The sequence below is a fragment of the Scyliorhinus torazame genome, chromosome 6 (assembly GCF_047496885.1).
Source record: "Scyliorhinus torazame isolate Kashiwa2021f chromosome 6, sScyTor2.1, whole genome shotgun sequence".
NCBI lineage: Eukaryota > Metazoa > Chordata > Chondrichthyes > Carcharhiniformes > Scyliorhinidae > Scyliorhinus > Scyliorhinus torazame.
The window spans coordinates 126,709,012-126,721,993 of NC_092712.1; the positions used below are offsets into that span (position 1 = coordinate 126,709,012).

General features: G+C 51.2%; 1 protein-coding gene across 1 annotated transcript in view; it reads right to left on the bottom strand.

Moving 5' to 3' along the window:
- The window catches only part of LOC140425005 (biotinidase-like), a 60,203-nt gene extending 49,376 nt beyond the window's left edge, over positions 1–10,827 (bottom strand). The window contains exon 1 of the mRNA XM_072508774.1: positions 10,446–10,827. Within this exon, the coding sequence (XP_072364875.1) occupies positions 10,446–10,658 (213 nt within the window). The 5' untranslated portion in view covers positions 10,659–10,827. The remainder of the gene's footprint in view (positions 1–10,445) is intronic.
- Positions 10,828–12,982: the final 2,155 nt, after the last annotated feature.

Genomic DNA, 12,982 nt, shown 5'->3' on the forward strand with positions numbered 1-12,982 from the left:
TTAAGAAACCCAACACCTCGTCTTTTTGGATCTCAATGTGACCCAGGCTATCTACACACCCTTCTCCAGACTCAACATCTACCAATTTCGTCTCTTTGGTGAATACTGATGCAAAGTATTCATTTAGTACTTCGCCATTTCCTCTGGCTCCACACATAGATTCCCTTGCCTATCCTTCAGTAGGCCAACCCTTTCCCTGGCTACCCTCTTGCTTTTTATGTACGTGTAAAAAGCCTTGGGATTTTCCTTAACCCTATTTGCCAATGACTTTTCATGACCCCTTCTAGCCCTCCTGACTCCTTGCTTAAGTTCTTTCCTACTTTCCTTATATTCCACGCAGGCTTTGTCTGTTCCCAGCCTTTTAGCCCTGACAAATGCCTCCTTTTTCTTTTTGACGAGGCCTACAATATCTCTCGTCATCCAAGGTTCCCGAAAATTGCCGTATTTATCCTTCTTCCTCACAGGAACATGCCGGTCCTGAATTCCTTTCAACTGACACTTGAAAGCCTCCCACATGTCAGATGTTGATTTGCCCTCAAACATCCGCCCCCAATCTATGTTCTTCAGTTCCCGCCTAATATTGTTATAATTAGCCTTCCCCCAATTTAGCACATTCATCCTAGGACCACTCTTATCCTTGTCCACCAGTACTTTAAAACTTACTGAATTGTGGTCACTGTTACCGAAATGCTCCCCTACTGAAACATCTACCACCTGGCCGGGCTCATTCCCCAATACCAGGTCCAGTACCGCCCCTTCCCTAGTTGGACTGTCTACATATTGTTTTAAGAAGCCCTCCTGGATGCTCCTTACAAACTCCGCCCCGTCTAAGCCCCTCGCACTAAGTGAGGCCCAGTCAATATTGGGGAAGTTGAAGTCTCCCATCACCACAACCCTGTTGTTTTTACTCTTTTCCAAAATCTGTCGACCTATCTGCTCCTCTATCTCCCGCTGGCTGTTGGGAGGCCTGTAGTAAACCCCCAACATTGTGACTGCACCCTTCTTATTCCTGATCTCTACCCATATAGCCTCACTGCCCTCTGAGGTGTCCTCCCGCAGTACAGCTGTGATATTCTCCCGAACCAGTAGCGCAACTCCGCCTCCCCTTTTACATCCCCCTCTATCCCGCCTGAAACATCTAAATCCTGGAACGTTTAGCTGCCAATCCTGCCCTTCCCTCAACCAGGTCTCTGTAATGGCAACAACATCATAGTTCCAAGTACTAATCCAAGCTCTAAGTTCATCTGCCTTACCCGTAATACTTCTTGCATTAAAACATATGCACTTCAGGCCACCAGACCCGCTGTGTTCAGCAACTTCTCCCTGTCTGCTCTGCCTCAGAGCCACACTGTCTCTATTCCCTAGTTCTCCCTCAATGCTCTCACCTTCTGACCTATTGCTCCCGTGCCCACCCCCCTGCCATACTAGTTTAAACCCTCCCGTGTGACACTAGCAAACCTCGCGGCCAGGATATTTATGCCTCTCCGGTTTAGATGCTACCCGTCCTTCTTATACAGGTCACACCTGCCCCGGAAGAGCTCCCAGTGGTCCAGATAACGGAAACCCTCCCTCCTACACCAGCTGTTTAGCCACGTGTTTAACTGCTCTATCTTCCTATTTCTAGCCTCACTGGCACGTGGCACAGGGAGTAATCCCGAGATTACAACCCTCGAGGTCCTGTCTTTTAACTTTCTGCCTAGCTCCCTGAACTCCTGCTGCAGGACCTCATGCCCCTTCCTGCCTATGTCGTTAGCACCAATATGTACAACGACCTCTGCCTGTTTGCCCTCCCCCTTCAGGATGCCCTCTGCCCGTTCGGAGACATCCTTGTCCCTGGCACCAGGGAGGCAACATACCATCCTGGAGTCTCTTTCACGTCCACAGAAGCGCCTATCTGTGCCCCTGACTATAGAGTCCCCTATTACTATTACTGTTCTGCGCTTTGACCCTCCCTTCTGAACATCAGAGCCAGCCGTGGTGCCACTGCTCTGGCTGCTGTTGTTTTCCCCTGATAGGCTATCCCCCCCGAAAGTATCCAAAGGGGTATACCTGTTCGAGAGGGGGACAACCACAGGGGATTCCTGCACTGACTGCCTGCCCTTTCTGGTGGTCACCCATTTCTCTGCCTGCACCTTGGGTGTGACCACATTTACATAACTGCGATCTATGACGCTTTCCGCCACCTGCATGCTCCTAAGTGCATCCAATTGCTGCTCCAACCGACCCATGCGGTCTGTGAGGAGCTCCAGTTGGGTGCACTTTCTGCAGATGAAGCCATCCGGGACGCTGGAAGCCTCCCGGACCTGCCACATCTCACAGTCAGAGCACTGCACCTCTCTAAAGTCGATGAGGCTTTATTAAGCGAGACTTGTCCCCAGCAGTTCAGCAACAGAATCAAGCGGCGGGGAGAAGCTCGGGTTCTTATACTCCGCCTTCAGGAGTCAACAGCCAACCAGGACCCGGGATCTGTCAGCCAATAGCATCACGGCTTCACAGTCCCACATGACCCCTAATACATACCACCACATTCACCCCTTGTTAAAAAGGAACCCGGCGGGGTGGTGGTTCGCATGGTGGTAGCGGTTTACAAGGCTGGTCCTGGGAGGAAAATTTCGGGCATGTTACTACAGTTTTAGCCCTACACTGGGCTATGTACAAAGTTTGTGAAACTATTTACAATATTAGTAAGAGAAATTTTTTTTTTTTTGTTACAATCCAACAACATTCTTGGTGTCACGCCGATGCCACGAGTCGAGCGGGCGGTCTGGTCTTCCTCGTCGATCGCCTCAGCCCCGGTGGTGGTGCAGGTGCTTGTTCAGGCGTTGTCGTCTCCGGGAGCGTTTCGGTGTTCGTTCCTGTTTCACTCCTGGGCGGGCACGGGAGGAGGACCGATCCTCCCGGGAAGGGGGCGGTCGCGGGGTGCACCGGTGGTAGGGAGGGGATGATCGGTGTCGGGGGGGTGTGTGTGTTGCCGGTGGGCGCCAGGTCCCGCAGGGAGACCGTGTCCTGTTGGCCGTCGGGGTACGCCACGTAGGCGTACTGTGGGTTCGCGTGGAGCAGGTGAACCCTCTCGACCAACGGGTCCGATTTGTGCGCCCGCACATGTTTCCGGAGCAAGATGGGTCCTGGGGCCGCCAGCCAGGTCGGCAGCGACGTTCCGGAGGAGGACTTGCGGGGGAAGACAAGGAGGCGCTCATGAGGCGTTTGGTTAGTGGTGGTACAGAGCAGCGACCGGATGGAGTGGAGAGCGTCCGGGAGGACCTCCTGCCACCGGGAAACTGGGAGATCCCTGGACAGTAGGGCCAGTAGGACGGTCTTCCAGACCGTGCCGTTCTCCCTCTCTACTTGCCCGTTCCCCCGGGGGTTGTAGCTGGTCGTCCTGCTCGAGGCTATGCCCTTGCTGAGCAGGAACTGGCGCAGCTCGTCACTCATGTAGGAGGACCCCCTGTCGCTATGGATATATGCGGGGCAACCGAACAGTGTGAATATGGTGCCAAGGGCTTTAATGACTGTGGCCGCTGTCATGTCGGGGCAGGGGATGGCGAAGGGGAAACGGGAGTACTCGTCCACCACGTTCAGGAAGTATGCGTTGCAGTCGGTGGAGGGAAGGGGCCCTTTGAAATCCAGACTGAGGCATTCAAAGGGGCGGGAAGCCTTGATCAGGTGCACTCTATCCGGCCTGAAAAAGTGCGGTTTGCACTCCGTGCAGATGTGGCAGTTCCTGGTGACTGTACGGACCTCCTCCACAGAGTAGGGGAGGTTGCGGGACTTTATGAAATGGTAGAACCGAGTGACCCCCGGGTGGCAGAGGTCCTCGTGGAGGGCTTGGAGACGGTCTATTTGTGCGTTGGCACATGTGCCGCAGGATAGGGCATCGGACGGCTCATTCAGCTTTCCGGGACGGTACAAGATCTCATAGTTGAAGGTGGAGAGCTCGATCCTCCACCTTAAGATCTTGTCATTTTTAATTTTGCCCCGCTGTGCATTATCGAACATGAAGGCTACCGACCGTTGGTCGGTGAGGAGAGTGAATCTCCTGCCGGCCAGGTAATGCCTCTAATGTCGCACAGCTTCCACTATGGCTTGGGCTTCCTTTTCCACTGAGGAGTGGCGGATTTCTGAGGCGTGGAGGGTTCGGGAGAAAAAGGCCACGGGTCTGCCCGCTTGGTTAAGGGTGGCCGCCAGAGCTACGTCGGATGCGTCGCTCTCGACCTGGAAGGGGAGGGACTCGTCGATGGTGCGCATCATGGCCTTTGCGATATCCGCTTTGATGCGGCTGAAGGCCTGTCGAGCCTCTGTCGACAGGGGGAAGGTAGTGGTCTGTATTAGCGGGCGGGCCTTGTCTGCATACTGGGGGAACCATTGGGCGTAATATGAAAAGAACCCCAGGCAACGTTTCAGGGCTTTGGAGCAGTGGGGGAGGGGAAATTCCATAAGGGGGCGCATGCGTTCGGGGTCGGGGCCTATTATCCCATTGCGCACTACGTATCCCAGGATGGCCAACCGGTTTGTGCTAAAAACGCACTTTTCCTCGTTGTATGTGAGGTTCAAGGCGTTAGCGGTCTGGAGGAATTTTTGGAGGTTGGCATCGTGGTCCTGCTGATCGTGGCCGCAGATGGTTATGTTGTCGAGATACGGGAACGTGGCCTGCAACCCGTGCTGGTCAACCATTCGGTCCATCTCCCGTTGGAAGACCGAGACCCCGTTAGTGACACCAAATGGGACCCTTAGGAAGTGGTATAGACGCCCGTCTGCCTCGAAGGCTGTGTACTTGTGGTCACCTGGGCGGATGGGGAGCTGGTGGTAGGCGGACTTGAGGTCCACGGTGGAGAAAACCTTATACTGGGCAATCCGATTTACCATGTCGGATATGCGGGGGAGAGGGTACGCATCTAGCTGTGTGTACCTGTTCATGGTCTGGCTATAGTCTATGACCATCCTTTGCTTCTCCCCGGTCTTTAATACTACCACCTGGGCTCTCCAGGGACTATTGCTGGCCTGGATTATGCCTTCCTTCAGCAACTGCTGGACTTCAGACCGAATAAATATCCGGTCCTGGGCGCTGTACCGTCTGCTCCTGGTGGCGACGGGTTTGCAATCCGGGGTGAGGTTTGCAAACAAGGACGGCGGTTCAACCTTGAGAGTTGCGAGGCCGCAGATAGTGAGTGGGGGTATTGGGCCGCCGAATTGAAATGTTAGACTCTGCAGGTTACACTGGAAATCTAATCCCAGTAATGTGGGCGCGCAGAGTTGGGGAAGGACGTAGAGCCTGTAGTTTTTAAACTCCCTCCCTTGCACCATTAGGTTCGCGATGCAGAACCCTTTGATCTCTACGGAGTGGGATCCTGCAGCTAGGGAAATCTTTTGCGTACTTGGATGGATGGTCAGAAAACAGCGTCTTACCGTGTCTGGGTGAATGAAACTTTCGGTGCTCCCGGAGTCGATCAAGCATGATGTCTCGTGTCCATTGATCAGCACCGTTGTTGTCGTCGTCTGGAGCGTCCGGGGCCGTGATTGATCCAGAGTCACCGAAGCCAGTCGTGGTCGTAGTGTCTCGGCGTCTTCTTCGGACCCCGTGGAGCCATCGATGCTGGGGTCCTTTGTTGTCATCCAAGATGGCGGCGTCCATGAATCGCACGCGGCCGGGGGTGGACAAAATGGCCACCCCCATGGATCGCATGTGGTCGGGGGTGGACAAAATGGCCACCCCCATGAATCGCACGTGGCTGGGGGGTCACAAGATGGTGGTGCCCATCCTCCCCTCGTGGTGCCCGGGACCCAAAATGGCGGCACCCGCGGATCACACATGGGGCGCTGGGGGGGTTGGGGAGCGTTTGGGATGCGCTGGGCTCGTTCTTCTCCGGGGATTGCGGCGACCCCCCGGGACCGGCACACAGCCGCGTAATGGCCCTTCTTGCCGCAGCTTTTACAAATAGCTGCGCGGGCCGGGCAGCGCTGCCGGGGGTGTTTCGCTTGCCCGCAGAAATAGCAGCGGGCCCCCCTGGGATGGTCTGGCGCATTAACTGCGCAAGCCTGTGAGGGAGGGGGGGGTTTGTCACGACGGGGGTCCACGGAGCCCAAGGGGCTGCCGCGCGGTCGGGGCCGTAGGCGCGGGCGTTTTGCGAGGCCACATCTAGGGAAGCTGCAATGGCCCGTGCCTCTGAGAGTCCTAGCGACTCTCTTTCTAAAAGTCTTTGGCGGATTTGGGGAGAGTTCATACCTGCCACAAACGCATCGCGAATTAGCATGTCCGTGTGTTCGATCGCGTTCACCGGCGGGCAGCTGCAGCCCCGTCCCAAAATTAGCAGCGCGGCGTAGAATTCTTCTAGCGATTCTCCGGGACTTTGCTGTCTCGTTGCGAGTTGGGAGCGCGCGTAGACCTGGTTCACGGGACGAACGTAGATGCTCTTCAGTAATGCGAGCGCCGTCGGGAAATCCTCTGCGTCTTCTATGAGAGGGTAAATTTCCGGGCTTACCCTCGAATGCAGGACCTGCATTTTCTGGTCTTCTGTGATCCGGCCTTCAAAACATGCTTGCCAGTGTTTAAATACTGCTGCCGAGTTCGCTGCGTGGGGGCTGATCCGCAGGCATTCCGGGGCGATCCGGAGCTCCATAGTCCTTTAAGCTCGCTTAATAAATTGTAGCGCACAATGACTTACGAAAGAGACGAGTAGTGATGAAGTCGATGAGGCTTTATTAAGCGAGACTTGTTCCCAGCAGTTCAGCAACAGAATGAAGCGGCGGGGAGAAGCTCGGGTTCTTATACTCCGCCTTCAGGGCGGAGCCAGGAGTCAACAGCCAACCAGGACCCGGGATCTGTCAGCCAATAGCATCACGGCTTCACAGTCCCACATGACCCCTAATACATACCACCACACCCCCTAGCAATGGGAAACCCCGGAGTGCATAGGCGCAGCCACATGGCGTGCATTATGATGGTGGCCATGTTGGGTGGCCCCTGGACAAAGAGAACCTTGGAATGCTGGGGCGCAGCCACATGGCGAACATGGTGACCATGGTCATCTTGGATGGCCCCCAAATTAAGGGAAACTCCAGAGTGCAAGGGCGCATCCACAAGGTAAGTATGGTTGACCCCGTAGGAGGGAGGGACAGAAGCCCCCCCCCCCCCCCCCCCCACCAGGGCAGAATAGTCACCTGTAATGTCAGGGGACTTAACGGCCCAGTGAAAAGATCCAGAGTCTTTGCCCAACTGAAAAGTCTGAGAGCCGACATAGTCTTCCTAGTATAGTATGGGTTGCCATACTGTTCAATAAGAAACAGCATTTACACCGACAAGGACGATTATGGACCAAGGGGGAAGGTATGTCATGGTTGGTGGTGTCCTGGAAGGGTCACCAATGTTCCTTGTAAACGTGTATGCTCCCAACTGAGACAACGCGAGATTCATGAAGAAAACCATGGTGAAAACCCCTGACATAGACTCACACTGACTTTAATTGTGTGCAGGACCCAAAGACAGACAGATCAAATCTCAAGTCAGGGAAAAAAAATCAAACATGGCAAAGGAATTGAATGTGTCCATGGAACAGATGCGGGCAGTGAACCCCTGGAGGTTCACACACCCAGGAGAAAAGGAGTTCCCCTTCTTCTTCCAGGTACACAGAGTATATACAAGGATATACTTTTTTATAGTGGGAGAAGTGGTGCTGAGTACTCCATAATCATAACCTCTGACCACACTCCACACTACATGGATGTGAGGTTGGAGACGGGCGCAACACATCCCCATGGAGGCTGGACAAGAGCCTCCTTGCCGACAAAGCATTCTGTGAACGGATATCACAGGCCATAGATGGGCACGTTACCAACAACCAGAATGTGGAGGTCTCACCCTCCACATTCTGGGAGGTGCTGAAGACAGTGAAAAGGGAGGAAATTATTGCGTACAATGCACACAAATATAGGAAGGAGAGGATGGCCAGGCAGCAGCTGGCCGACTCCATACTGGAGGTGGACCGGCAGTACTCCTCGACCAGGACCACGGAGCTACCAGTGGAGAGAAAAAAACTACAGATGGATTTTGACCTGCTCTCCACTAGGAAATCAGTGCACCAGCTCCACTGGACAAGGGGCTCTTCTGCGAACATGGTGTCAAAGCCAACCACCTGCTGGCTCACCAGCTGAGAAAGCAGGCAGCCGTGAGGGTAATAGCCCAGGTTAGGGACAGTAGCGGCAGACTAGTCACTACACCAGAAAGGGATCATCAAAGCCTTCGCAACCTTCTACCAGGGGCTGTACACCTCTGAGTCCCCCCACTCCCCCAGAGGGACTTGGGGATGAAGCAGTTCCTCAACGGACTGGACATGCCAGTCATGGGAGAAGACAAGTGATGGGGCCTGGAAGCACCACTAGAACTGGGAGATGTCATGGAGAGTATCAACTCCATTCAGGCGGGAAGTCGCCAGGGCCAGATGGATTCCCAGCAGACTTCTACAAAATATTTGTGCCAGCACTGGCCCTGCACCTGCGGGAGATGTTCGCTGTTCGTTAGTAAGGGGCACCCTGTCACCAACTAGCCTCAATATCGCTGATCCCCAAAAAGGACAAAGTCCCGACTGAGTGCTGGTCCTACCGTCCCATCTCACTACTCACTACGCAAAGATCCTGACGAGCCAGCTGGGGAGCTGCGTGTCAGAAGCAGTCGCGGAGAACCAGACGGGCTTTGTCAAGGGCAGGCAGCTAACATCGAACATCAGGCGCCTGCTGAAGATGATGTGACCCCATCCGGGAGAGTACGCCAGAAGTGATCATCTCTCTGGACGCAGAAAAGACCTTTGACAAAGTCGAATGGAAGTACCTCATGGAGGTACTGGAACGGTTTGAGTTCAGACCTGGGTTCACCTCCTGGGTGAAGCTATTGTACAGCGCTCCCGTGATGAGCGTACGGACAAACACCAGCTCTAAATACTTCTTGCTGCACAGAAGCACGAGCCAGGGATGCCTCCATCCCCGCTGCTGTTCGCCCTGGCAATCAAGCCAATGATGGCAATTGCCCTCAGAATGGCGATGGGGTGGAGAGGTATTCAAAGAGGGGCAGAAAGCATAGAGTCTCACTCTACACAGATGACCTTCTCCTTTATATCACAAATTGCCGGACCAGCATGGAAGGGATAATGAAACTCCGAAAGGAGTTTGGAGCCTTCTCTGGTTACAAGCTTAACTTGAAGCGAGTTCTTCCCCGTGAGTCCCCAGGGGGAGGGACAGTGTTGGAGGGACTTCCGTTCAAGCAAGCTTAGATCAAATTCTGATGCCAAATAGCCAACAACTGGACACATGGAGCCACAAATAGAACCTGACAAGTCTGGTGGAGGAAGTCAAAAGGGACCAACAGAGGTGGGTGATGCGACCATCAATTCACACGAGACGGAGAGTTGAAGTGAACAGTGGCTTTAATCAGCTAGAACTGTGCCTGCCTGCGACTGCCCTGCACTGAGAGCCGCCTTCAGGGCAGCAGCTCTATATACCTCCCCCAAGGGGGCGGGGCCAGGGGTGGAGCCCACATGGGCACCAACATGATACAATGCGGTGTAATACAATACAATGGTCCATAAGTAGAGCCCACAAGGGCAACAACATAGTACAATGCAATACAGTGGTGAATGGCTGCCATAATACATTCACCACAGTGGGGCCCACTCCCACTCGCAGGGAGAGTGCAGATGATCAAAATGAACATACTGCCCAGGTTCCTCTTCCCGTTTAGAACACTCCCGATCTACATCCCCAAGGCCTCTGTCAACACAGCCGACAAACTATCAGCACCCTTCTTAGCCTTAATCACCCTCATTTACAATCCTTTTGTCTTTTAGTCTATGACACCTTTGTCAATCTCCACCTATTGTTGGCCCCCTATCGAGTCCCACCGATCGATACCTTCCCCCCCAACAACATCAGTATAAATCTGACCCCATTTCCAGTTATCTCCAGCTTTGACAAAGTGTTACACAGACTCAAAACGTCCGCTCCCTTTTCTCCCCACACTGTCACAATAACACAGGAGGTTGCTATGATCTGGACTACATTGTCTGAAATGGAGCTAATAATAACTTTTTCACAATGGAATTAGATAATTAATTACAGTATTACAGGGATAGAGCAAATTCCTCAACTAGCAACAAGGCCCAGCTCTTCATTCTGTAGCTAGCAGCAGAATAAATTTTCACAGGGGCCTGCCCCAGTAGTGATGCAGAACAAATGGGGGGATGGGGGGGGAACCCCAATACACAACAGAAGTTTACATGAAATATTTTACAAAGTGAAGATTTCGTCTAAATGTTCTTATACCTTTGGGAACATTTTGCTACAAAGTTCTGAGTTTAGTTTCCTTACCACTGTTATTATCTGCTTAGAATGCAGCCATGCGTTAAGAGTAAATGAATGATTTGTGCAGAATAAGCATTTCAAAAGTGACAAATTTGCTTTACCTGTTTGCCCGCTTCATGGACTTGCTCTTGGTAGATGTCCAAGTTCTTTTTCCTGTGCTTCAGTGCCTCCTCGCGTGTGGCAGGCGTCTTTGTTTTTGGCCGCAGCACTGCTGTGTGTTCATAGACGGCCGCTTTGTAAAACTCCAGCCCCCATACTGGGATTACAAAGCATTGCCACACCAACAACAGCCACCGCAAGCAAAATGCCTCCATTCCTGAAACTTTGATGTTTCAGTGTAACATTTGGTGGCAACACTGCTCTCTGGAGATTTGTGTGGATATTTATACTTGAAACATTGCTCAACAGTTAACATAAAATGTGTGTTCTGCAAGAGAGATGCAGTCAGAAGTGACCAACATCATCCCTTGTTCATTGTGCAGAATTGGACTCTAGCCTTGCAAACAGTATATCACCTGGATTATCTGAACACCACGTGGAGCAACTGTGGCCATTGACAAACTTTACTGCATATTTAAACAGCTTCTTTATGCTTACCACAGCAGTGGTTCTAGTCACTGTGAAAGTCTTAAGAGTGCAGGATTTTAAAAAATCTCTTTCTATTGCTTTTTGCACCAATTTCAGTAGGACCTTTTCAATATGCTTGGCAGCTGAAGTAAATAAGTGAAGCTGTTATTGTTAATTATTGTCAAGAGGTTTAACTGCGTATCGTGAGAACAGTAAGGAAAAATAAAATGCAGTTGTTGATTCCCTACATGATTATTGTGAATAACAGGCAACAGCTAGTCAACTTCAGAAAACTCATAGTTGCAATAAAATTACATACAATCCTCTTAAATTGAGATCAAGGTTCATGGCCAGTTGTATAAGACAGCACTAAAGCTGGAGACTAAATTGTATAGTACTAAAAGGTTGGCAAATGTTGGATGAAACATGCATACCGACCTTCAAAACTTAGACTGACTGACTAAACAGCTTCAAAACAGCCAATAAATCCCTCAAAGTTTTCAATTCAAAAAGCAGTTATGTATAAATCCATCAAATATATTTGTACGAAAACCCAAATAAAGACCTGTGTACAAGTTCCTTCCCTCAAAGGGACTGAATAAGTAAAATTCCTTTTTATTCTGTTCAATTTCAAGATTTTCATAATAGTTTTGAGATTACATTCCACAATTTCAACTATCCATTGGAAGCTGAAACCCAATGGCCTCATGCACGATATATGAAAAGATACGACACTTAGATTTAGTTCCCCCAATCCCGTGTGGAATGATGGGCAGCAAGACGCTGCCTCTGGCCCCAGTCCATTGTAATTTCTTTCGCTTCAGCCAGGTGGTGCCCTACTCTTGAAGGTCCTCCTTAAATGTACTTCACCAGGTCTCCTTTGGGCAGCCCCATCTTCTTTTATCATCAGCTGGTGTCCATTCTTTTGCCACTCTGTACCTCTAGGAGGTGAAATATATGTTCTGCCATTCTCATACATCTCTCTGCAATGATGTCCTGCCAGCACCTCTGACCAGTTCTCTGCACCACTTCTTCATTGGTGATGTTGACTCTCCAAGTGATGCTCGGGACCTTACGCAGGCAACGGTGGTGAAAAACACCCAACTTACGTGACACCTTTGCTGTTTTCTTCCATGGCTCCCTGGCATCGATTGCGATTGCAACTACTATGGGGATGTAGAGTCGCAGATTCATGGCCGTACAGATGGTGTCGATGCCCCCACTGTGTGGAGTGAATGGAAGATCAATGCTGCTTTGCCAATTCTTGGATGGACATTGATCTTACTCACCATTCCTGAAGATATTGCTTCCTAGGTAGAGGAAATGGTCGACATCCTATATCTTCTGTTGCCCAATGGTGATGGAAGGCCTTGTTGCCATCCAGTCACCAATGCCTTGGTCTTCTCGCAGCTGAGGTGTTGACCATCCTTGGCTAGGTTGCTGATAATGTTCTGAAGCACCTGTGTGATTCTTTGGCAAGGAGGGCGCTGCCGTCTGCAATGCCCAGGTCCATTTGTGGTGTTGCCATGGAATGCCAACATTTGCACCTACCATCGCCTTTATTACGGGCCAAGGTTTAGAGAACCCCAAAGTGTATCATGGAGTTCACCTGGCCCATAACTTTGAATAGAGTTTGGTTATGGGGAGCACAAGGGCCCACTTTACAGGTGTGATGCAACAGAGAATTGGTTTTAAACAAAAAAACAATGTTTATTCTATGAATCCAGTTAACATTTTTAAACACACACAGTAAACATCTTAGCAACTATCAAATCAAATACTCACCCCAAAGAATACCCTCTTCAACTCAGACATCAGGTTTAAATTCTCCACTGAGAGCAGTTATCACTTTTAAATTAGCAAGTGATTTGAAGACATTCCTTTCATGCAGAAATAAATCAGAATTACCCGATTTTGCTGGATGCAGCTCCCAATCTGCAAAACAAAACTAAACACACCCTGTAGCTGCTAGCTCAAAGCAAAAGTAAAAACAGACAACCCAGCTCCACCCACACTCTGACATCACTGCAGCTATTTGATAAACATCCATTTCTTAAAGGTACATCCACTA